This window comes from Esox lucius, chromosome 2, assembly GCF_011004845.1.
Source record: "Esox lucius isolate fEsoLuc1 chromosome 2, fEsoLuc1.pri, whole genome shotgun sequence".
NCBI lineage: Eukaryota > Metazoa > Chordata > Actinopteri > Esociformes > Esocidae > Esox > Esox lucius.
In genome coordinates this window covers 24,001,645-24,027,695 of record NC_047570.1, presented here as the reverse complement: position 1 = coordinate 24,027,695, position 26,051 = coordinate 24,001,645, and the positions used below count along the sequence as shown (strand labels likewise).

At 40.1% G+C, this 26,051-nt stretch overlaps 2 protein-coding genes across 9 annotated transcripts in view; one reads left to right on the top strand and one right to left on the bottom strand.

Annotated features, from left to right (window-relative positions):
* Positions 1-3,440: 3,440 nt before the first annotated feature.
* Positions 3,441-21,929, top strand: brd7 (bromodomain containing 7). Of its 2 annotated transcripts, none has more exons than XM_010896576.5 (17): positions 3,441-3,587; positions 4,982-5,175; positions 7,464-7,572; positions 8,787-8,844; positions 8,972-9,116; positions 9,963-10,073; positions 10,567-10,751; positions 16,371-16,497; positions 17,130-17,205; positions 17,383-17,490; positions 18,406-18,541; positions 18,844-18,955; positions 19,043-19,096; positions 19,718-19,820; positions 20,748-20,894; positions 21,005-21,145; positions 21,758-21,929. In XM_010896576.5, exons 1-17 carry the CDS (start codon positions 3,545-3,547, stop codon positions 21,817-21,819), a joined length of 1,911 nt encoding a protein of 636 aa, XP_010894878.1. In that variant the 5' UTR covers positions 3,441-3,544; the 3' UTR covers positions 21,820-21,929. The 2 variants fall into 2 exon arrangements, with proteins under 2 accessions (XP_010894878.1, XP_019909521.1); XM_020053962.3 differs by having other exon boundaries at positions 3,545-3,587; positions 20,751-20,894.
* Positions 21,930-22,012: 83 nt separating this feature from the next.
* adcy7 (adenylate cyclase 7) overlaps positions 22,013-26,051 on the bottom strand; it is a 65,914-nt gene continuing 61,875 nt past the window's right edge. For all 7 annotated transcript variants that reach the window (XM_034288218.1, XM_020053930.3, XM_020053935.3 and 4 more), the window contains 2 exons: positions 25,747-25,871; positions 22,013-25,522 (listed from right to left, as the gene is read on the bottom strand). In XM_034288218.1, the coding sequence (XP_034144109.1) occupies positions 25,376-25,522; positions 25,747-25,871 (272 nt within the window). In that variant the 3' untranslated portion in view covers positions 22,013-25,375. The remainder of the gene's footprint in view (positions 25,523-25,746; positions 25,872-26,051) is intronic.

Here is a 26,051-nt window from a genome sequence, read left to right as displayed (position 1 = left end):
AGGTAATAATAATAAAGAGCTACCTACAGGATATTAATAACAAAATTCCACATTCTTAAATTGTTACTCAATGAAGCTGGTATAATTAGACTTTTTTACCCAAACTTTTTCTGAAAACCAAACAACATGAATGACATATTGAGCTAAACATTTATTTTTCCATCTTAGGCATCACAATGCTGTTAATTTTATTAGACATTTTCTTGTCATGTTTCAGATACTGAGGAATCAAATTACTCCATACTGTCTGTGTTTGTCAGCTTTTTGTCAGCTTTGTCAGCTTGCTTACACTAAATATATGAGTATCAAAAACCTACTCAAAACTTTGAGGTTAAATTGTCCAAAGAAAATAAAATTTGAATCAAGAAATAGTTTCCCATTGGTACATTATATATAGTGGGTATAGACAATCACCTACCCCTTTCAGAATCTACACCTTTTGTTGAAAATGACTTCCAAAACAAACACTGAGGCAGCACCATTCAAAACAGGATAGACTTATGCAGATCTCCTCATAAGATTGATTGGTGCACCAATACTCCTTCAAAGTGATTGTTGGCCACTCTGTGGCTTGTCTTACAAGTATGCTTCTGGTTTGAGCTGAGTACGTGGTTGGGTGATACACCTTCCAATTCCTTTTTTCCCCAACTGTGCTCAGTGGGATATCCAAAGACTTGGATAATATTTTATACCCCTTTTGTAATCAATGTATTTGTATTTCTCCACCTATAACCTTTGTAGAATGCTCTTTGGTCTTCAGTTTCCTTAAGAGTAACAACCTGAAAAATTATCCTTCAATGGTAGGGTTTTGATCCAGAACATGTGACGGCAACTTGAGTGATTCACAGTTGGAGGTCATTGGTTAGGTAATTGTGCTCTCATTAGGCCATTTTCCATCATTTATGTAAACTGGGAGCTCCCACTGCACAGGGGCTGATGCTTTTGCAAGCAAAATGCTTATGAATATTTACCAACATTTACCAACATAAAACAAATGTAATCATACAATAGGCCTAAAGCATTTTTTAAAAATAGAATATCGAACAGAATGACATTTCAATGTACCATTTGTAATTCAGTAAAATTAGAGAACTGTAAAGGGTTATAAATGCTTTTGCCAGGCACTGTATATTGGTTAATCAATACTTAACGTATATTTTGAAGGTCAGTGGGATTAACATTGCACTGGTGTTGTAGAATGACCAAGAAACTGGATTGCTCCACTGCCTTCAATGTTAAATCAGCATAGTATTTAAGCCCTATAGTAAAATATATATTGCATAAAGTGCTGATGGGTTGGCAAAGCTCAAACCATGTGCAAGATAGATAAACCATTTCAAAGCGCCCTGTGTGTCTCTGTTTGTTTTTTGTTGTGAATTTATGGAGACCAAAAATGTTCATGTCATACAGCCAAAATAGTGGGAAGCAGCTTCCTGTGGTTCTGTTGGGATGCTACAAGCTTTAAAGTGAAATAGATTCTCTGGGTCCCCTCAGACCCGCTGTTGGGACATGGGATAATGAATTTCAAAACATCTGCCATTTGTTAGCCCTCTTTGGTGTAACCGATCTCCATTTAATGCTTAGACGTCCATGGACTTTCAAAATGTGTGCAGAGCCATAGATGAAATGAAACAGATGGATCCGATGGCCTCTCTTGGGCTGGGCGTAGGGGTACATAATATTGACAGGCCAGCAGAAAATGGGTCTGAGAATAAGCCTTGGGGCTGGAGCAGAGACTGGGAGAAGGGGTGCAGGCTGGCGCAAATTGTACAAAATATAGAGGAGTTACCAGGATAAATCTTTGATTTGTTTTGCTTAGCCCTACAGATTTTATTTTACATTCAACAAAGCTTCAGAAGCACATCTCTGAAAGGCGAGTATAGTCTGAATGGCAGAATCTGTCTCTTTTCAAAAAATTCTGAACATGAACAATTGGATTCTCACCGGCCATCCCCTACCTGGTCATAAAACCTGGAATGAGCTTCAAAGAATGCACATTATCTTTCCACCATGAATAAAACATCTGTCATTCATTGTTCTGCACAATATGTGCTGATTTAACAGATAATAACATCTCAGAAGGGGTTGGAACAGGCAACGCCTGTGTTGTGTAATAATAATAAGCCCCATTGTGTCCAGTTTGGTCAGGGTTGGGCAACAAATGTGACTTTTTTGGGATATTTAGTAAAAAGGAAAATGTATTCATCATTTTTCATTTTTCTTCAAAGACTAAAATCAACAGGAATTTCACTAAAATAAAATAAGATTAAGAAAATCTTAGTCCAAATATTCCTTCAAATTATATAAACTTTTACTGCATGTGATCGTTGCTGAATGTACTCATTATGATCCTATTGTATTTCAAAACAACAATCAATTCAGTCCTGTTCCTCACAGAATCCTGGGGGACTCACAAGACCTGTGGGAGAAGTCCTGTTCCCGTGTCAACTTGTAGTCTGGAGTAGAGTATGTGAGACGAGGGTGGAATGATATAGGAGCGGGCCAGAAGGATCCTGCACCAGTAATGTCCCAGTACTGCTCACTTCATGTAGTCAGGGTATGTCCAGCCATGCACGCATTTTAGGATAATTGTGTTCTGCTCAGCCAGTCAAGAAGGTGATTTACAGAGATTAGGTTTTTAGAGATTAGGTTGTTTTACGTGCTAATTTAAGGTAGCCAATTATTAGGCTAATAATGCATTAATTTGTATTTCTAGAGAAGACAAATTAGCAGCACACAACGTACCAGGAAAAAAAACACAATTCAAAATGAATTTTCTGCATAATACCCGGAAGTGGGGCAGGATAAACGGAGGTGCAAATTTCCCCCTAAACGATGTTTGTTGGCTATTGCTCCTGGTAGAGATGCTAACTCCGCTAGCAGACCTCATTGATAATATGTAGAAAGAATTAAGGTAACCTACTCCAGATTCTCCATGCTATTTCGGTAATAAAGAATGTCTTGTATACCATGTCTCAGTTAAGAACCTTAATCAGAACGTCTCCACTTGGTACTATAAAGACAAACATCTTGACTTTCTTTGTTTAGGCATATATTTATTTAAATATTTTAACTCTAAACTATTATTTTTTTATTTTATACAGACTAGTTGCAAAATGTTCTCCTGGCAGTCTAGAGTGTGTTGCACATTTTAAACTTTTTCTTTATAGGGTATGTAAGAACTTTGAGTAATAAGCCAAAAATACAGCCTTAAATATTGAGTAGTAGACATTTTATTTAAAGGGCATAGCCTTATAGAGATAAGGGGAAGCATACAAAATGTTGTCCACTGTTTTATTAGCATTGTCTACTGTTAGGACCAGAAATTGTATTGAGACCTGACGTAAATTATTTGACGACGTGCATTTGACTTCTCCCAAAGCCCGGATTGGTTACCCCCCGGGAAGTAGAAATAACAACCGGATGCTTTGAAAGTATGTTTCCGGTGGGCCATCTTGCTCCTACTCCATCTGTGTGGCATAATACCAAAGAGAAAGAAAACGTTAGAAGGCTATTATAGCATAAGGATATAAAAGGATATAGAATGGGCAAGAAGCATAAAAAACACAAGTCCGAAAAATACGAAGGTAAGATAATGTCTATGGCTAAGGCATCGGTAGTATATGCGCTTATTTTTTTGGAAGTTCTTGGGGAATATAGCTCAATATATAACTCAATATAACTCAATAGCGACGCTAGCCAGCTATCCTGCGCGTCATCTTGAATTCACTGCGTAAAGATCTCCAGCTAATATCGTTAATTGAGAGGTTTTACAATTGTATGTAGTTCAATTGGTATTTTCCCCCCCGTCTTGTATGCTGTATGCATACATTGAACGAGATTAACATTTAATGGTTAAGGTAAATACTCGTGTAAGACTGGATAACAAAATAGTTTAGCAAGGTTGCTAGTTATCTCCCCATTATGTTGGTCAGTACTCTGCTGGTTAGCAACTTAGCTATATTGGTAGTTAACTTAAGTTAGAATCCACATCCCCTTTATTTGTTAAGAAATACATACTCAGAATTTTTGTTGGTGTAATGGTGCTGCTGGTGTAAGGACAGAATACACAAACGTTTGACAGGACAAAATGAGCATATGATTGAGCTGTGAGGAATGTTTATCAAATACATTACGTATTTTTAGTTTATTGTATTTATATATCTACAGTACAGGGATATGCAGTGTTCATACTGAATTCTGGCTGTGCTGAAATGACGCCGAGTTTGAAAAATATCAAGGTATTCTGTGTCTGTTTTGCAACAGACTTTAACCACTAGGGGGCCTTTTGACTCCTCACATCTGCCGACATGTGCCCAGTGTTGTCACAACCGCTCACTTTGGAATTGGCTACCTGAGGTATCATAGTGTTTACTGTACTTATAGATTATGCACATATAAATAACATATTATACATCCTGTCCTAAAAGTTTATTTGCAAATGTCTCAAACTGCTTCTTGAAGATGTCTATCATCGAGCTGTGGAACTTTCAGACAGTCGAAGAACGCAGGAATTACACTTATATTTAATGTCAGCAATGCTCTTGTCTGTTCGCTTTCTTGACCTGGAGTTATAGAGGGCAGATGGCAGCTCTTTTACACTTCATGTTTTAATTAATCTTTTATCCAAACAGACCTACAGTAGTTAGTATATATGAATATAGTATATAGTGAGCTACATAGGACCTCGATGGAGGATGCGTTTTCAGAGTTTGTAGCTTTTTTTTGAAATACATGTATTGTGTAATGGCAGTAAAATGTATAGTTACTCAGCAAAACCACAAATATGGGTTAGTACCCAAAGTATTTTGACACAAAGTTTGCATGTTTGGCTAAATTCTAAACAATGATCCAGTATAGTCAGATTTTAATATTCTATCATCAGCTGCTCTGGTATTAAGGCAGTCAGCCTGTATCTTTCCATGGTCACTTTCAAATATTTGGTAATACTTACAGCTATCCCAATGCATCTTTTGTACAGAGTATGGGGAGAGACCATTGAAACTGGTTCTTAAGGTTGCTGGAAATGAGGTGACAACTGGAAGCACAAGCTTTGAAAATGTCTATGATGAACATCCAGATTTTGACAAACACAAGGACAAAAAGAAGAAGAAGAAGAAAGACAAGGAAAGGAATAATCTGATGTCGCCATTTGATGACAAGAAAAAGAGAAAGGTAAGTTTGGGAACCAATATTTTGGTTAAAGCCTAAAACAAGGGGGGTTTAGCTTTGGAACCACCATTTCTTCTGCTGCCCTAGAATTATCCTGTCGTTTCGTTTGCCATCATTTAAGTACTTTAAAATGAGGGTGTTGATAAAAGCAAGGTTAGAAGCACCTGGATCATCTAAACAGTCAGAATTACAGCCCATTGGTTTTTGGGACCAATCATTGTTTGTTTCTTTATATATTCAGGAAAAATGCATTGAGAACGCATTTTAAGCTGCAGGTAGCCTAGCATTTATCAGACCAGGAAACAAAAGGCTGCAATATTGAATCCCTGAGCTGACAAGGTGCAACACGTCTCTTGTTTTTGGCCATGAGCAAGACCGTTAACGCTGATTGCTCCCAGTCACGGTAACAAATGGCAGATTCCCTGACCGGGACCCAACGTGACGAGGGTTCCTTAGAAAGGGCTATGCAATGCACATTTTGAAAGTTTATAATACATACAGGGAAAAACTACCAAAAACGCTTTATATTTGCTCAAAATCAGACGTTCAGACGTTTCTGCCGGAGCACATTGTACAAACCCGATTCCAAAAAAGTTGGGACACTGCACAAATAAAGTAAAAAAGGAATGGAATAATTTCCAAATCTCAAACTTATATTTAATTCACAATATAATATAGATAACATATCGAATGTTGAAAGTGAGATATTTTGTAATGTCATGCCAAATATTGGCTCATTTTGGATTTCAGGAGAGCTACACATTCCGAAAAAGTTGGGACAGGTAGCAATAAGAGGCCGAAAAAGTTAAATGTACAGATAAGGAACAGCTGGAGGACTAATTTGCAACTTATTATGTCAATTGGCAACATGATTGGGTATAAAAAGAGCCTTTCAGAGTGGCAGTGTCTCTCAGAAGTCAAGATGGGCAGAGGATCACCAATTCCCCAAATGCTGCGGCGAAAAATAGTGGAGCAATATCAGAAAGGAGTTTCTCAGTGAAAAATTGCAAAGAGTTTGAAGTTATCATCATCTACAGTGCATAACATCATCCAAAGATTTAGAGAATCTGGAACAATCTCTGTGCGTAAGGGTCAAGGCCGGAAAACCATACTGGATGCCCGTGATCTTCGGGCCCTCAGACAGCACTGCATCACATACAGGAATGATACTGTAATGGAAATCACAACATGGGCTCAGGAATACTTTCAGAAAACATTGTCGGTGAACACAATCTACCGTGCCATTCACCGTTGCCGGCTAAAACTATAGGTAAAAAAAGTAGCCATATCTAAACAGGATCCAGAAGCGCAGGCGTTTTCTCTGGGCCAACAATCATTTAAAATTGTCTCCTCAGTCCCCAGACGTTTGCAGTCTGTTATAAAAAGAAGAGGGGATGCCACACAGTGGTAAACATGGCCTTGTCCCAACTTTTTTGAGATGTGTTAATGCCATGACATTTTAAATCAACTTATTTTTCCCTTAAAGTGATACATTTTCTCAGTTTAAACATTTTATATGTCATCTATGTTGTATTCTGAATAAAAATATTGAAATTTGAAACTTCCACATCATTGCATTCTGTTTTTATTAACAATTGTACAGTGTCCCAACTTTTCTGGAATCGGGTTTGTAATTTCACAGAAGAGAATACAGCTACCTTTATTTCAAACAGCGAGGCTAATCCAACTTATTCATACATCATACAATGATGATTGTTAAAGCTGTCCGTAGAGATCTAAGAAAAGCTTGGTATACAACATCCAGTGGTTTAAGAGTAGAAGCTACTGTGTGCATATGTATTATATCCCTGTAATCTTTGGCCTGATATATATTTTTTTCTATTATCAAAAGGTTATGCTTCTTTAAAATAATAGAATATTGATCATCAACTAATTCAGGTGGAATACCACAATTATTTAACCAGGCAACAAGTACTAAGTTGACCACATCACCATTCTCTGCCGGTAGGTTGTAAAAATCATTATGAAAGTATCCAGTCAAATTAGTGAGGCTGTGCCCATAGTATCCTGACCCACAATGCTTAGTGTCATTCAGAGGTCCCATGAATTGTTGTGGTATTGGTCCTTTTTTAAAACACTTTTTGTATGTGCTTCAGTGATTGTCTTAGCAAATGTGTTGTTTTTTACTACAACAAGATAAAATCAACTTTCATAAACATTAGAATTAAGTGCATGAAAAAGTAATTGGATTTGATCTGCCAATGTCTGTAACCATGTGGTTTGTTCTGTGACTGAATGCTATATGCTGTCTTTTGTAATTGTCCATTTAGATGACAAAGAAAAAGAGAGGACAGGACGCTGATACTGACTGGGACGATAGAGAGGCAAGCAGGACCCCTGTTCGTTCAGATCTGGCATCCTCTTTGAATAAAATGGAAGGTAAGATACTCACCAGTCAATTCACATTTCACATAATCCCTTCATTGGCTAAAACCACGACTGGTTTCTAACTCTCCATCCACTGAAGAAACCTACAAGTAAGAATGTTGTTGTAGTTTTTTTTGGTATATATACTGATCAGCCATAACATTATGACCACCTGACAAATATTGTGTAGGTCCCCTTTTGCTACCAAAACAGCCCTGACCCATCGAGGCATGCCCTGCACTAGACCTCTGAAGGTGTGCCGTGGTATCTGGCACCAAGGTGTTAGCAGCAGATCCTTTAAGTCCTGTAAGTTGCAAGATGGGACCTCCATGGATCGGACCTGTTTGTCCAGCACATCCCACAGATGCTTGATTGGATTGAAATCTGGGGAATTTGGAGACCAGGTCAACACCTTGAACTTGTTGTTGTGTTCCTCAAACCATTCCTGAACCATTTTACATTATCCTGCTGAAAGAGGCCAATGCTATCTGGGAATACCGTTGCCATGAAAGGGTGCACATGGTCTGCAACAATGCTTAGGTAGGTGGTACGTGTCAAAGTAACATCCACATGAATGGCAGGACCCAAGGTTTCCCAGCATAACATGGGCACCCTGACTGGTCTGCGGCTACGCAGTCCCATACATAACAAACTGCGATGCACTGTGTGTTCTGACACCTTTCTATCAGTACCAGCATTAACCTTTTCAGCAATTTGAGATACAGTAGCTCGTCTGTTGGATCGGACCACACGGGTCAGCCTTCACTCCCCACGTACATCAATGAGCCTTGGCCACCCATGACCCTGTCGCCGGTTCACTGCTTTTTCTTCCTTGGACCACTTTTGATAGGTACTGACCACTGCAGACCAGGAAGACCCCACAAGGACTGCAGTTTTGGAGATGCTCTGACCCAGTCGTCCAGCCGTCACAATTTGGCCCTTGTCAAGGTCACTCAGATCCTTACACATGGCCATTTATCCTGCTTCAAACACATCAACTTTGAGGACCGAATGTTCACTTGCTGCCTAATATATCCCACCCACTGACAGGTGCCATGACAATGAGTTTATCGGTATTATTCACTTCACCTGTCAGTGGTCATAATGTTAGGGCGTGCATATGTGCGTGTGTGTGTGTGCGTGTGTGTGCGTGCGTGCGTGCGTGTGTGCGCGTGCGTGTGTGCAGTATATGTACAGTATATATAATTTGAAATTGTCCCTTTCAGAGAAGGAACCTAGCCCACTGCAGGAGGCATTGAGCCAGCTTATCAGACAGCTCCAAAGGTACAACTTATAAATGGATAATCAATAGGCATAGATCAATGAATGCAGTCTCCGCATGTTGTACTGCTGCTTTTCACAGGAGTTGCAGAATTCACCATAGCAGTATATCTTATGCTCCCTCCTGTAGGAAAGATCCCAGTGCATTTTTCTCCTTCCCTGTGACTGATCTTATCGCTCCTGGCTACTCTACCATCATCAAGCGGCCCATGGACTTCAGTGCAATGAAGGAAAAGGTCAAGAAAGAGTATTACCAGTCATTGGAGGAACTCAAGGTATGCTAGATGCAAACTGCTACTGAAGACTGAAAATAATTTTAGTTTAGTTTTAAGTGTACACACTTTCAATAACTGTCAGTTGTGTTGTAGAGCCAGCTCATGTCTCCTTCCACACTAACCCTTTGAATGCATTGATTTTAATAAAACAAATGATAGTACAAGCATTTGCACACTTAGTGGGATTTCCAAACCCTAGAAAACAGACTTGGTTAACATTTATATTAATTGTGTTCTTTAATAGAAACCAATCAACAAATCGTTTCTGTGTTCTTAAGATAAATATAAAATTGTCTCAGTCCTGCATGGTACATATCAAACATCCCGTAAATTCGAACACTATGGAAATGATTATGCAAACTAAGATAAGTCTATCTTGCGTTTTATTCTCTCTTGCTCTCATAATGTAAAGAAGCCCATAGCCATGGAACAGTCAGTGTGAATTCAAGAGTTGCTAGTTGGGTTGGAGAGGTGCTAATTCCTGTAGCGTCTGAGCACATCATTGGTTGTTGTTTGTATGTAAGGCTGTCCGGCAGACTCTTCTGGACCATCTCACTGAAAAATATGGCCAAAAAAAAAACGCATTTGTCAAACATGCTCATAGGACTGTTCTTAAGACCAATTGTGCTAGCTTTTTTTTGTGTGTTTAATGTCTGTGTATTTTTATTTTATGTGTCTTTATTACTTTAATACAGGACTCAGCTAAAAAGTGATTCTGGTTTTAGTTCAATAAAATATATCAACAGCGATCTGCTTAAACAAATTGTAAAGCTGTGGCATAGTTCACAGTCTGGCTTTAAGAAATGATAACGCATGTTAAACGTGACTAATGTCTCATTGCCGCAGGTTGACTTCAGGATTATGTGTGAGAATGCCATGATCTACAACAAGCCTGAGACCATCTACCACAAAGCTGCCAGAAAGCTGCTCCACTCTGGCATGAAGATCCTCAGCCCGGTAAGGGGATTGCCTCTGTAGACTAAAGGAAACCCATTCCACACCAGGGTTGTTCACACACATCGATTGTCTAATCCTTGGTTTAAAAAGAACTTTAATTGAACTTCATATAGCGTCAGTGTATATGTATGTGACCATTGAAATGGCATTCTAACTGATTTAGGGGCTACTATAATTCTGTAAATCGTGACTGACATCTGAAATGTTTTCTATAAGCAATAAAAAGTTCTCAATTTATCAGGGCTAAAAAAGTATATTCTAATTCAATTGTGAACAGTATTGTTTTAACAGTGAATATTCTGTTCTTATACCCGAATAATGTTATGTTTGTTTGACAGTTGCACTGTCATAAGGACAGCTGAAAATGAAGCTATTCATTTGTTTGAGAAACCAGCCCTATAAGTATGCCAGAGGGGGGCGCCGTACAACTTCTCATAGCCCAAAATGCTCTGTGTACTTCCCCACAATTCACACCAAGTCAACTCTATCACAGGAGAGGCTTGAGAGCCTGAAGCAGAGTATTGAGTTCATGGCTGATCTGGAGAATCCAGCTAACCAGTCTGGGAAGACCGGAGAGGAGGAAAGCCAATCCGGCATTGACCTGTGTAAAGATGTCCTCAGCCTCACTGACCCTAGTGAGACCTCCCTGTCTGCTCCAAACACACCCAACACTCCCAGGTACTGTGATATGTCCTTTACCCTGGACATAATGGGGGAGGGATTCTTACCCACGTCCCTCGTTATTCGATCCTTTTTATTAGTAATAAGCACCTGTAGAGAGAGCAACTGAGAGGAAACATTTCCTTCAACCAATAAATCGGTTGACGTAGGGTGTGCATTCTTCCATGTAACTGACTGTAGAAACTTGTCTGATGCATTGAAGCTCACTGTGAACGATTAAGAAGTCATGATGACTCAGAGCCTTGTTATTAATTATAATACTAGTTTTGGAGCCAGAGATCAAGATAACAGAATTGGTCCTGCAGTTATGTTGTGCTTGTTTCTAACTAGGTACACTACCGTTCGAAGGTTTGGGGTCACAAACTGTCTCTAACCAGAATAGAAAAAGGAGTGGGAGGTTGCGGTGTACAGCTGAGTAAGAGGACAAATACATTAGGAGTGTGTAGTTTGAGAAACATTACATTACACCTTCATTAACAAAACTTAAACAAATGAAAACCTCTATCCAAAATGCTTACACTAAATACTGGCTAAATTAAATGTAATCAAAAACTTCAATGTTAACAAATTCTATATAGAGATACTAAGTTAGCACAACACCTTGTACACATTAGGGCTGCACGATAAATCGTTTCAGCATCGGCATTGCGACGTAGCCACCCAAAATAGACACATCGCAGAAATTGCGATTTAGTAATGGAAAACCAGCATTATATCTGTCTGATATAAGGTAATTTACTCTCATTTATGGGTTATTGGATATAGTTTATTATTATTTTAAACAGTTTGTTGCTGCACTTAGTTGACATGCAGGCTCTGCTCGCACGTGACAAAATGATGAGCGAGGAACAGGCAAAAAAGACCAAAATGGAGAATTTGGTTGCAAAAAGAAATGCATCGTCAATTATATGGAAACATTTTGGTTACAGAGAGGATGATGTTGACCAAAAACAGGTACTTTGTTGAGTGTGCTTTGCAATTGTTGCCACAACACCTCCAATTTGTTCAAACATTTAAGGCGGCACCACAAATCTTCGTATGACAAGTGCAAAGCATCTCAATGCTGTCCAAAACATTTCAGATGCATTTGCCAGTATTACACCATATGAGAACGGTTCCAAACGGCAGAGAGAAATCTCAGATTCAATAACATTTCATGTCGCCAAAGACATGGTACCAATTACCACCGTTACCAAAGAGGGTTTTAAAAACATTATCCGGTCTCTTGACAAGCAGTATGTAATGCCGTCACGCAACCATTTCTCAAGTTGCCATCCCAGAGCTGTATGAGAAATGCCAGGCACAGGTTGGAAAATAGCTGTCACAAGTGGAATATTATACAGCAACAACAGACTTGTGGTCCAGCCGGACAACGGAGCCCTACATAAGTCTGACCGTACACTTTATTAATGAGGACTTCCACCTGAAAAGTCGCTATTTGCAAACTGCATTTTTCCCAGAGGATCATACAAATGAGAACATCGCAACAGGGATGAGAGAAGCTTTAGCTGATTGGGGCCTAGATGAGAGTCGTCTAGTCTGTATTACAACAGACAATGAACATGGTGAAGGCTGCCGCCCCTGAACAAGTGGACCAGATTGCAGTGCTTTGTCCACAGACTGCATCTTGCTGTTGGTAAGTTATGCCCAATTGCACTTTCTATTTTACTGCTGTTGCTATTGCTATACTATTACTGTTACGTATTATTACCTAGCAACCTGTTCTGAAATGGGGCTGGGAAGAATAATGGATACAGACTGTCAGGTTGATAGTCAAAGCTCTGAATGCCAGGGCTGATATCCTATGGCATTAATGTTTCTTATTTATATATCTCTTATCTTTTTTATGTTTAAATGTTGCATTTGTTTACAATAACAAACATTGGAATTAAATGCCCCTAAACTTTGGATTATCATTAAGTAAAATAGTGCTAAACTCAGAAAGAAAAAGCATGCAGAAGCTCTAAATGTTATCCGTAAATAACTAATAGTGTAATTTTTTGCAAAAGTTTTGAGCAATTAATTTTTATAAATAATGTATTAAAGTAAATGTGTTAAATAATAAATACTTTATTTTGTCTTTGTTTTTTCCCTTAGAAAATGCAGTGAAAAGGGATGGACGCATTAACCATGCTGCAGATGTCTGCAAGAAGCTGGTGGGTCACTTTTCTCACAGCTGGAAGTGCTCTTGAAAGAGCCCAGAAGGAACTCAATCTACCTTCACATTCCCTCATATCAGAATGCCAAACAAGATGGGGTTCCAGACAGAAGATGATCAGCAGGATACTAGAGCAGCAGAAGGCTATAACTCCGGTCCTGTCTGAGGACAGGAAGACACTGCATCTTATTTCTACCTGGCAAGATATAGATGTCCAGGAATCTGTCAGTAAGTCACTGGGCCCACTGCTGGACTTCACAGATGCACTCTCAGGAGAAGACTATAGTGTCTCATATGTGAAGCCAGTTCTTCACCACTTCAACACTTCAATGCTGCCAATACAAGAGGAAGACACAGATTTGACCAAGACCTTGAAAAACTAAGATGTTGAACTACATCAATGAGAAATATAAAGACGACGCTACTCCGGAGCTGCTGGATCCGGCTTCTTGTTTGGACTTCCGGTTCAAGATGGACTTCATCAGTGAAGACAACAAGCCCCAAGTGGCCAGAGTGGCATCAGAAATGATGGAATGCCAGGAGGAGACGTCAAACAGTGTCACTGAAGTGGAACCTGAAGTTGCTGATACGTCCCAGGCAAAGAAAGCCAAGAAGTCCTTGGGAAGTTTCTTTAAACAGTGTGGAGCTGCAGCAAAGGGTGGTTCCTCTCTGACCCACAAGGAGGCTGTGGAAGCAGAATTAAACAACTACCTACTAACTCCTTCCATAGACAAAGAGGAAGATCCACTTACATTGTGGAAAACACAAAATAAGATTTCCACATCTCGCCAAGCTTGCCCGCAAGTATCTATCCATTCCCGCTACAAGTTTAATTACATTACATCGGCATTTGTCTAGCCATGATGATCAACACAGTTTTCTTTTGGCACTGTAGCTAAGAAAAGTTTATCTTAAAAACAAAGGTTTGTGAAATACAATGGTTCTTTGTTGATATTTGTTATTCATTTTAATTTCATTGGTATTTATTACAATATAGGTTTTGCTACTTTTATTACAAATTATTTGTTTTATAAACACTTGTTTTTGTAAACCGCTCAGGATTTGTCTATAGCTGCTCTTTTTGGTTTAAATTAAAAGATTTGTTTCTGTTTTCAAAAAGGAGGTTTGTAATTTTTTTTGTAATGTAATAAAGTGTAATAAATTACTTTTTGATTTGATTTTGTCATTCACATTAATTCCCTATTGTGATACTGAAACTTGCTCCTTAGAGTAATGCTCTGTAATCTCCTGGATCCCTTATAGACACCACACCTCTTCATTCACAAATGCCCCTTTATTGTAGGGTAAGCAACATACATAATTAATATCATAGCATGTTAGATCATTGACTTTAGCCTGATTTGATAGAATAATATTACATGAATACAATGGAACCATGGTGAATTAAACAACCAAATTAAAATGTAAAGTCTTTTTTTTATTTTTATGAAGATGCAGTTCCCTACAAAATCACCCCAATCATTCTAGAATAATAAATTATTCTCAAATAGTGCTTTTCAAGTCTGGTGAAGACACTCTGTATTTTATCCTATCACAATATATAACGCAGAAAAACAAAATATCGCAATGTCGGTTATTTCCAATATTGTGCAACCTTAGTACACATCAAAGAATATAATAAAAGAAAGCTACTAACATTGTATAGACTCAGTGACCATAGCCTGGCTATAGGGACAGGGCGGCATAAAAAAACATGGGTGGTCAGAGAAGAGGGATTTTGTAAACACTGTGATTCAAGAGAAGTTTAAAATGAACAGCGCTTCCTACTTCACTGCTTTAAGTATGAGTCAATTAGAGATATCTACTTGTTGAAATTTGAAGAAATGATTGCTAGTTTTATGGAACTATCTGCTGAGCAGAGAATGTGCATTCTCATGGTTGAAAATATAGAAACAATAGACCTGGCAGCTGACTATGTCCTGACCTGTCATTACAAAAAAGAAATAAGAGCACCCAGAATGTAGATGTTTGATTGATTATTGTTTTTTATTTATTTATGTTTATTCCCTGTAAAACTGTCAATATTATTTGATATACTGTATTATTTATTTGTATTGTGCTTTTATAGGTTCATTTTATTTATGTACTGTATCACTATTTCTACTTAAGCATGTTCGCTTTGGCAACAGTGGCCACCATCCATGCCAATAAAGCACCTATTGAATTGAAACAGACGCTTCACAGGTCGTCAACTGGCAGCTTCATTAAATAGGACCCGCAAAACACCAGTCTCCACGTCAACAGTTAAGGGGCGACTCCAGGATGCCGGAGAGAGGCATTCACTCACACAGAGACACGCACCTAGACACAGAGAGACATAGGCACACAGAGAGACACGCACCTAGAGACAGAATGGGAGACACGCACCTAGACACAGAGAGACATAGGCACACAGAGAGACACGCACCTAGAGACAGAATGGGAGACACGCACCTAGAGACAGAATGGGAGACACGCACCTAGAGACAGAATGGGAGACACGCACCTAGAGACAGAATGGGAGACACGCACCTAGAGGCAGAATGGGAGACACGCACCTAGAGGCAGAATGGGAGACACGCACCTAGAGGCAGAATGGGAGACACGCACCTAGAGGCAGAATGGGAGACACGCACCTAGAGGCAGAATGGGAGACACGCACCTAGAGGCAGAATGGGAGACACGCACCTAGAGGCAGAATGGGAGACACGCACCTAGAGGCAGAATGGGAGACACGCACCTAGAGGCAGAATGAAAGACACAGGCACACAGGAAGAGCAACACAAAGTGAGATACAGGCACACAGGAAGAGCAAAGTGAGACACAGGCATACAGGATGAACACACACAGCGCGAGAGAGACACGCGTAGAGAGAGGCACGTACAGAGAGAATGAAAGGAATGCCTAAGCATGTCAGGTCATGTTTCACACCAGTCTCTGAAAAGAAATTCTTCCGGAAGGATCCTGGAGGCCAGTGTTTGTTAAACTCTAGGTTGTATCATCATTTTGGTTTTCCTGATTTGAAAATGAGAAGGCATAAAAACCCTGGGAGAGGAAATAATATGCAATATTTTGGTCTTCAGTATTCTTTCATCAGATAGAAATATTATTACATTTAGTCCCAAAACATTAAGACTGTCGTTACTTTAAATAAATGTTTAATTGTTGAATACATCCCCCCTTTTTACATTGTTGGGTCACAACAATAATAATTATTATTATTTGTAGTATCACAATGGGATCACAGTATCACATGACAAACATTTGGAAACCCTTGATTAAGGTTAGAGTTATGTTATTTTTATTTTTTGGCTCTGTTATGAAAGCAATGGTTTGAAAAAGGTTGATCTTTTTTTGGTATTGAACAATGAAGCACTATGCCAAGCCTCCTGTGCCAAGCCTCCTGTGCCAAGTCTTTTACTCATGTATACTCTGTTTGTGTTCTCCAATACCTACAGGAAAGAAAAGGACTCCAAAGACGAAGTCTCCAAGGTTGTCAGTCAGGCAGAAAAGGATCTTGAGGAGATCCGAAAGCTCATAGAAGATTCAGGAGGAAAACTGTCCAATAGAGACCTTGGGATTGAGGTGACTTCAACTGAAACTTACTGTTTGTTGGTGTATGTACACACACACACACATTGATCCAAAGCAATATTAAAATGCTTTGAATAGGAAAAGGGTGTAGCCTAACATGCAGGTGTTTGAGTCAGTAATCAGGAATTGGAAGCTGTATCTCCACCAAGCCACTGCCAAGAGGCCATCCCTCAGAACTCAGCGTTCTATTACATATGTTCATCTACACTGAATAAAAATGAGTATAATAAGTATTTTTCTGTAAGGAAATACTGTTATTAGGCTCTAATCAGTGAAGTTCCCATGACAGGGAATGCAGGTTTGCCTGTTGGTCCAGATTGTGAGTATGCCCAACAACTGAAACAACTGGGACTTTGTAGACTTTTCCAGGAACTGTATACAGATCTTTGCGACCCGGGGTTGTGCATTTATCATTCTGCAAAAGAACGGCTGTGATCGTTTTCGACACCAAATTCTCAGAGATGTTGTTAATGGCATTGTGTTGAGTGACTAAACTGTACTTCAGGTGACCTTTTATCACCTCCAGTCACAATTTAATGACCCTTCTGTTTAATCAGCTTCTTAATACACCACACCTGTTAGCTTATGTATTGTTACTATTGTATTGTTTTGTCTTTATCTAGCTGGACTTTAAGAGGCGGAAGTCTGATGGTACCACCACACTAGCAGTCCTGAACCCTGTTGACCTGGTAGCTGGAGGTAAGTTCAGTCATTCACAGCTACAATTAGGATGTTTCTATTTGTAAACCACGGTAAAACGGCAAAGTTAGGGCCGGGTCTACGCAATGAACTAGCGATTTTGATGCTAATTATCAACAGCCTTGCTGCTTTTCAATGAGCACCTCTTTTTTTAAGTTAATTATGTTATGCCTACAGATGTGGGCTACTGCCCTGTGAAGCTGGGCATGATGTCCAACCGGCTGCAGAGTGGCATTAACACCCTGCAGGGCTTCAAGGAGGACAAAAGGAATATGGTCACACCAGGTAAACTGAAGGGCCCTGGGTGACAGGTTTTAAAGGGGCTGATTTAGCCGCAGTCAGTTCATTTTGAGCTTTTGACTGTAAAATATTATCCCATGTACATTGTTTAATTTCCTGATGGCCACTATTAACTACTTGGTTGCAGCTCCTTAGTTCCTATTGTTTTTGGGGCATTTCTGCAGTCATTGTTGTGTTTAGCAAGGGAAACAAATTCTCAATTGGATTCTGGTGATGAGATTGACCTGGCCAGAAAAGAGCATTTAGCTTCTTGGCCCTGAATAACACATTTCGCTTCTTGGCCCAGATGTTTTTGTATGGTTCAGAATTCATCCTTTTGCCGCCATCGGCAGTCAGATCATCATTGAAGATGATAAAGTGATCCAGTTCCTGGGTCATGCCCAAGCCATAACGCTACCTCCACCATGTTTAATAGATGAGGTGGTATGCTTTTGGGTCAGGAGCAGTTCCTTTCTGTCTCCACACTTTCCTCTTTCCAAAACTTTTATGCGGGTTAATCCTCATCTCATCTGTCCACAAAACTTTTTTCCAGAACACTACATGTTTTCTTTATGTACTTTTAACCAACTGTTTTGTTCTTGAGACTTGACACACTGCACTTAAACCTCTGTCCTTTTTTCTTTTCAAATCACATGCGCAAATGGAGTAACCTTTTATTTTTTTAAGTGTGTTCACTGAATGGCAAATGGCAGAAAATCCATCATGTCAGTTGTAGTGGGTTTATAATTTAGTGCTGGATCTCTTCGGCAATACTCATCTTTCATGTATCATACAAATCTGGTCAGTGGTGTGTGTAAATATATAAAAATCGGTTGTTTATTGTTGTGTGCACAAGCACTTAGCTCTTAGCCTCTGGTGCTGTATATCTGGTGCTTTGATGTGACCTCTCTCCACTCATAGTATCATACATGAACTATGGTCCGTACACCACCTACGCACCCACCTACGATTCAAGCTTTGCAAACATCGGGAAAGAGGACTCTGACCTGATCTACTCCTTCTATGGAGAGGAGTCCAGCCTTCAGGGCTCTGAAAGGTATGTGTGCGCTGCTCCTCTTCCTCACCCTTAATTAAACTGTGATATTTCCAAAAACATGGACCTTCTTTACAGTAAGCTATTCAAAACAAGCTATGCAAGCATTCCAGCATGCTAATACAGTCCAGATGTCCTGAAGTTGTTGGGTTTACATTCTACAGCAGGCATTTTATCGTTTGGTTTCTGTGGAAGAAATTATTGGGATGATTAACATTGATTTGAGGCTAAAACCACATTAAACCTGCTGTGACCCTTCTGCTCCTTCTGAGGGAAGGCATCGTGATCTGTCTTTATGTCTGAAGCCTTTCAGAGTTTCTGTCCAAATCTGAGGAGCACATGTACAAACTGGCCGACAACCTCTTGGACGCTTTGACTAATGGAGAGCACTCCAAGACCTTGAAAGAAGTGGAACCAGTAAGCATTTATCTGTCTGAGAACTACTGTGACTACAGGTATTTGAACTGTCTTGAGAGACCAACCTAATGCGTTCTTGCCCGTCAGATTTGTCCAGATGAGCGAGTGCCAGCGGAAACCTCAGAGACGAAAGACAAGGAGGTAAGGCTTAGTGATATCCACCATCGGAACCCCAGCTAACCCCCCCCACCAACCGTGTTGAATAATATTGACAGCTTCTGCACATGGCACAGCTATTGTGATCCAGCTGTGTCAACACTGCCTGCTCATTCGCTAGCTGCTGCGCTCCAACATGTGGAAAGTACATTTCCCCTTCAAAACATTGTGCGTCCTTTCCACTAGCGCCTAAGACTAGGCCTTTTGATCCTCTCTCAGGGCCCAGTGTCAGGGATCTGGAAACGTCGGTTTACTTTGTGCCCCTTTTGCTGGGCAGCTTAATGGCTCCTCAGTCACGGCAGTGTAGAAGATGGAGGAGAGGAAAGTGTCAGTCCAAAGGGTTCTCTTTAAGCACACAGCAGTTCTCAGTACCTGGCTGTTTGCTGTGCTTGGCCGACATCCAGTTTATTCTCATTCCCTGGTCGGATGCATCTTTTGCTGCTGTTATTACATTTGATTTTATTGGAGAGTAACGGGCAGAGGTGTTGACTGAAATGGTTGCTGCCTGTCTTTGCAAGAAAATAATTTCCCTGACTGCAGCTCCTTGGAGTCAAGACAATAAAGCTTTAACAAATCTAACCTTTAACTCTTATGCTTTCCCCTCAGGTGGTTGAATCGGAGACAGGGAAGCAGGCTCAAAGCAAGCTAGCTTCTCTGGGCCCTGTGACTGGCTTAGACCTGCAGACTCCATCGGAACTCCTCACTGAGGGTAAAGATGAGCTTTAACAGATCAAAGGGGAAACACAACTCCCAAGCCAGTTAATTCTCTAAAGCTAGAGAGCGAAAGTCTAATTTTTTATCCCCCCGTCTTAAACTCCTCATGAATGCAAGTCAGGTGTTTGAGTAGTTGGGGAGAGGCCATAGGCAGCCACCATTGAAGGTACTATATGAATAGGGAATATTCAAAAACAGAACACATTTTTGATGATCCTGCACAAGTCAGTGTTAGCTTCCTTTCCGCAATTGCAGAGTAGTTGGTTTGATTCCTTGGTTGGTTTGATACCAAAAACTCAGAATAATGCCAACTCCAAAGGGTCTCAGTCGCTCTGCTGGAAGCTTGAGAAATGGTGAAACAATTAAGAAGTACATGCAGTTTTCACATGTTCAAATCACTGTCACAAGTGTAAGACTCCCAGCTACAATATAATCAACGCAACACTAAAATTATCTCACCCTGTTTAGCTTGCAATGCAAAATATAACACTAACTAGCTCTTTCGGTCTGTATGGTGAAGGTATTTGATAATTAGCTGATAGGATCTACACCACGCTTAAGTATGGGCTGTGCATAGGTTACCTCAGCACAGCAGTTGTACCTGCTACACTGTACACAAAAACAGACCACATCTGGAGCAGTAGTGGGCTAATACTCAATATCCTCTTCAGGGATCTGTTAACTCTGTCAAATATGGTCAAGTGGATGGGCTTAAATAATGGAGCTCGATAGCTAACGGTATTTAGTAGAAAGAAGAAAGTTTCTAAAAACTTATTTTACTAAATGTCAAAAGAGAAAAATAATCCATCATGGTAGTCCTTAGTGGCTGGTGACATGCTTAAGTATAACTAGCAAGCAATAAAGACATTGGTTTTATTACTATTGTGATTATGAAACTCTGTGTGTGTGGCTTTATGTGCAGCAGAGGCCCAAAACTTTCAGCAGAAGTTGGATGAGACTACACAACTCCTATGTGAGCTACAAGAAGTGCAGAGGGAACGTCTGAGTGTCAAGCAGCCCCCCAACATAATCTGCCTGCTAGCCCCCACCACCAAGGAGCTACAGCTGGGTAATGCTTCCTTTCTGAGCTGAGAATTCCAATAACCACTAACAGTGATCTGTGTTTGGACTCCACCTTTGGCTTGATTCTGATGTATTTTCCTGTTTTTCTTGCTGTAGCTGAGAAGGTGACCGGAAACCTGGCACAGCTCACCAGTCAGGTGGCACCAGGAGATGTGAGCAGTGTGTATGGGATCAGGAAGGCCATGGGCATTGCTATACCTCTAGAGGAGGATGAACCACTCGTAGACCTTGCTACAGGTAGGCCTAAACCAGTAATAAATGTAGTCTAACCCTAGTGTTATGCAATGATTGGTTCAGTAACATGGAAGGCATTCTTCCAAGCTGACAGTATAGATTGTTGTATACTTTCCTATAAAAAACCTATATGAACTGTAGTAAAGTTGAGCGCCTTTCTGTGGTGATATGAAGGTAATATACTTTGAAATAAATTGAGTATATTTCAAGTGTACTAAAATGCTATTTCCACTCATGTATTCTAAGTATACTTAAGCCTGAAATAATTTTAAGTTATATTTACTACTAATGAAATGGTACTTAAATACTATTGTAAAACAATTTTAATTTTATGTATAGTGTATTAAAGTACAGCTTAAGCGGTTCCAAAATAATTAACTTAAGTAAACCTATTTTTTTGGCTTGGGTTGTGAAAACTCAGTGGTGAGCAATGTGACCCACACTAACTACAGAAGCACATAATCGCCCCTGAAATGTGTTGAGGGGAAACACCACTTTAAGACAGTTTTTGAATAATGCCATGAACTTTTTATCAATTGTATGGAAACCTCACTGCCTACATATAAATGAAAATGTCAAATCTATTCCGTTATTTGGCTGTTCTCTTGATTCCAGTGGAGGCAGAGCCAATGGATACCTTACCTGTGTTTCGGGAGAATGCAGTCATTCCAATATGAGTTTCAAATCAACCGCCCTCCTGAATACATCCAATCTTTTTGTACTGTAGAAAAGTGATTTTTGCTTGTTTTTTGTGCATTTCATTGAATAAACTTTTTTGTATAATTTAGGGAAATTCTCCATCATAAATCCATACTGTACTTTTTGTGTGTGTTTGTAAATCAAGTTGGGATTTGGCCTTTAAAACACCCAAACTGGCAAACAAATTTATTCATACGTAACAACTGTACAAAATGCAAACTCACATTTGACATGAAAGCAACACAACAAAGACATGGACACATTTGTTTGGCATTCAGACGTTGAATAAGGCCGTAAGAAAAGAACATTTTCTGAGGCACAAAGAATGCATCTTAAAGGTCTAGTCTCATAGATGTTCAGGTCTGCAGCAATAGAAAGTCATTAGTTAACAGAAGGCTTAGGTAAATAAAAGACGCTAAGTAAGATGTCATTTTGACCAGTGATTCCCTGAAAACATGGATGGGCAGCATATAGAAGTTGGCCAGTGATAGCAAGTATTTAAAACAAATATAGCAAACGTACCGTATTGATGAACAACACTCGGGGGGTTTGTTTTTCAGTCAAATGTATACACTCCTGTCCATTATTTTTATAACAGTCAACACTTGATTTTCAGAACTGATTGTATTGTACAGAACAGTTTGAGGCATGTGTTTAAGATTATTTGACAACAGTTTAACTTTTGTATGCCTTCTCAGATTTTTGTTTATGACAAAAATGTTTTCACAACATTGGTCCATTACACAGTAACGGAACAAAGATTTTCAATCGGTCTCACAGATGTTTCAGGAGGCAGGATAGGCAGCATTTATGTTTAAGGTTCTATTCAACCTTTAATACAACAAATCATTTCTACAGCGTGATAAATCTTAAAAGGCAATATTTCTACTATAGAAGACACCATTCACAGTAAACGCGGCATGTCGGTGTAATCTGAAATGACCGTTTAAATCCTATTGCACAATCTAATGCTTCAGCAAGAGATTGAAAAGAACCCCTAGTCCCATGACCATATGAGCCAAACAGGAAAATAATAGATTAGTGACTTTTCACTGAACACAAACTAGAGAACATTTTGTGAATATAAAAAAATTCTGAAGGAGGTAACAAGGTACAACATTGAGTTGTGTGCGTGTACATCCAAATGCACAAAACAACAACACCAATTAAATCACACCTTTGAAGGCCAAACTGGTATTAAGGTTCCCTGGGAACAAGAATCCAGCTCACACCTGATTACCCTGCCTTCAGAATCTGAGAAACCTTTGCTTTCTACAGATCTGTTTAGAGTTAATTAAAATATATATACAGACTACTCCATAATAACAAAGCAAAAACACATCAGTATAAATGTATGCTAATTTATTGAAAATAAAAAATCCCCACAGATGTTCAGTGGGTTTCAAGTCCGAGTTTTAGCTGGCCCACTCAAGGACTTTAACAAACTTGTCCCAAAGTCACGCCAATGTCATCATGGCTGTGTGCTTCAGATCACTGTCATGCTGAAAGATTAATTTTTGCCTCAGTCTGAGGTCCTTTGAACTCTGGGTCAGGTATTTTGCTTTGTTCATCCTCAGTCTGCCTTCCACTGAGGAGGATCCCCATAGAATGATGCTCTCACCACAATGTTTTACCAGAGGAATGGTATTAGCCAGGTAATAGGCAGTGCCTAGTTTTAAGGTTTATGATCACCTCGCTGAACCAAGGCCCTTCTTGCCTTTGGCCAAACAGCCAGACTAGGAAGTGTTAAGGGGTTCTAAACTTCTTCCATTTCACTATGATGGAGCCCCCTGTGCTCCTAGGAACTTTCAGTGCTTTAGTAATGTCATAACCTTTCCCAGATTTATGCCTCAACACAATTCTGTGGAGAGTTCCTTGGACTTCATGGCTTGGGTTTTGCCCTGACATGCACTAAAGTGCAGGACCATATAGACAGGTGAATGCCTTCTAAATCATGTCCAATCAAATTAGGTGGCCACAGGTGGGCTCTGAAGAAATTCTAGAAACATCTCACGAATGATGAAAGCCCGCTAGATATGAGTGAATTGGCACACATTTAAAAAAAATTTGCTTTCACTTTGTTATTATAGTTTACTGTGTATAGTTTGATAGCAACATAGTTTTAATCAATTCTAAATTAGATTTATAACAAAATGTGGAGAAGGTGAAGCGTTATGAATATTTCTGAAAGCTCTGTACACCGATTCAGGTCTGCTCAAATGGTGTGGGGACCTGAAGATGTGGTATCTTGTTCAGTCCCTCAGGCTGGGAACCATGGCATGTCCAAAACTAGTCTCAGCACAGAGCTGGCTCACAAATAAGTAAGCAGAGCACTTCTAGGCATACACTGAATAAAGGGAAAACTTGAAGGTTGGGATCCCAGTCGACAAAAGAAAAAACCTAGGTGCTGCTGATGTAAAGCACCTGAGGGTGTACAAACAACGCATGGTTGAGTGCCCGGTCCAGGAACAACGCAATTACATCTACATCACCCAAACTCATCTAGTTCCCACTATAATTACCATAGAAAATTGCCCTAACCAATGGACATGGTCAGTAGACATATTGCCCAATCTGAAACATCCACAATATGGGAACGAGATGCCACCATTAACAGCCCAGAATTTACCCCCAGCATTAAAGACTTCGTCTCTTGGGGGCAGCTCTGGTCCCTCACAGCATTGCATGGAACGAGAAGCCACTATCAAGGCCTCGCGGGTTCGGTCCAGTTTTCATTCACTCACTCGAAACAAAAAAAAAAACACCAACCTCTCAATGACAAATAACGAGTGACAACGTAAACCTCGGTGAATTGCAGCAATAACAGGTGTGATTTGAAGAAAAAAAATACTGCGTTTATTTCTTTCTAAAGAAAAGGAAAAAAGCATGAGAACTTTATTCAGAGGTTGAGAGTATAGAGAGGGGCAAGGCTCAACACCTAGAAAGTTATTAACTTGGTGTTTCGGACATGTGCTCATTGGTGGAGACGTACCAAGTGACCCACCGTAAGGGAACCGTGCCTGTGAGAGGATGTACACCTGTCATGCCACAGACAGCAGCACATGGTGCATTTTATTCATCACACTTCACACAAGAAAAGGCTCCAAGTTGTAAGACTGGACTGAAGAAGGTTTCTGTGCATATGTTCCAGCAAGTTCCCATGTTCATCAGTTTAGAGAATCCAGTTTGATCATGACCAGTGCTTGAACTAACCTCGATCATCCCAACTGAATACGTAAAACTGGACACCTAAAAAGTCAGTGGCACTGTGTTGATTTCCCATTAAAAACGTCACCTTTCCTACCCAGGAATCCTAACAACGTGGACAATCCTAAATACAACCTCTTGAACCAAGTTTACATCCTCAAGTCTGCACTGAAATGGATTACTCTGCATGGATCCGAAAGGTTTACTCTAAACATGTTGACTGTTTTGTACAATTATTCTGTGCTGAGTGCAAGGCTGTGTCGCGCGATATCCTGCAGTGAACCCTGCACGCGTTGGAGCCTCTAGGCCCAGAGTCCACCTTTGACCTCAGCTGAGACCCATTCCCTGCTGCTTGCTCGTGTCGGTGCACAAAAAGAAGGTCTTCAGCTCGCCTTTTCCCTTGACGTTGATGAGGCCTCGGCACTCGCAGGAGTAGCCTAACTTGTGGAGCACGGCCGACGTCTCCTCTGTGACCTGGCCGGGGAGACAGGATAATCACACACAGGAAGGGGATAATCATAACCAGGAAGGGGATAATCACAACCAGGAAGGGGATAAATCACACACAGGAAAAGGGGTAATCACACACAGGAAGGGGATAATCACACACACAACTACACCAAATGTGTGCAACTGTTCATTTATTTTTTTATCCAGCCAGCTAGGATAATGTACAAGGCAAGGTTGGTGTACTGCACCTGAATCTTGCCCAGCTCTCCGGTGCTCTCCATCCTACTGGCCACGTTGACAGTGTTCCCCCAGATGTCATACTGAGGTTTTCTGGCTCCAATCACCCCCGCAATGACCGGCCCGTGGTTAATGCCTGTGAAAAGCAGGCCCACACTGAGATAACGAGATACCTGCCGGGACCAAACCCTTTACATACTGCTGAGCAGCCTCCTAGTAAAAAATAAATACTAGAATGTAATGCCCAAGACACTGATTACCAGCTAATCAGTTTATGCAGAGAATGAAATACAACAAGAAAACTAACAATATTTGA

Coding starts and splice junctions, on each gene's coding strand:
- brd7 (XM_010896576.5), top strand. CDS start 3,545: ATGGGCAAGAAGCATAAAAAACACAAGTCCGAAAAATACGAAG. Junction 17,206..17,382: donor TGTTGACCTGGTAGCTGGAG/GTAAGTTCAGTC, acceptor TTATGCCTACAG/ATGTGGGCTACTGCCCTGTG. Junction 19,821..20,747: donor ATCGGAACTCCTCACTGAGG/GTAAAGATGAGC, acceptor CTTTATGTGCAG/CAGAGGCCCAAAACTTTCAG.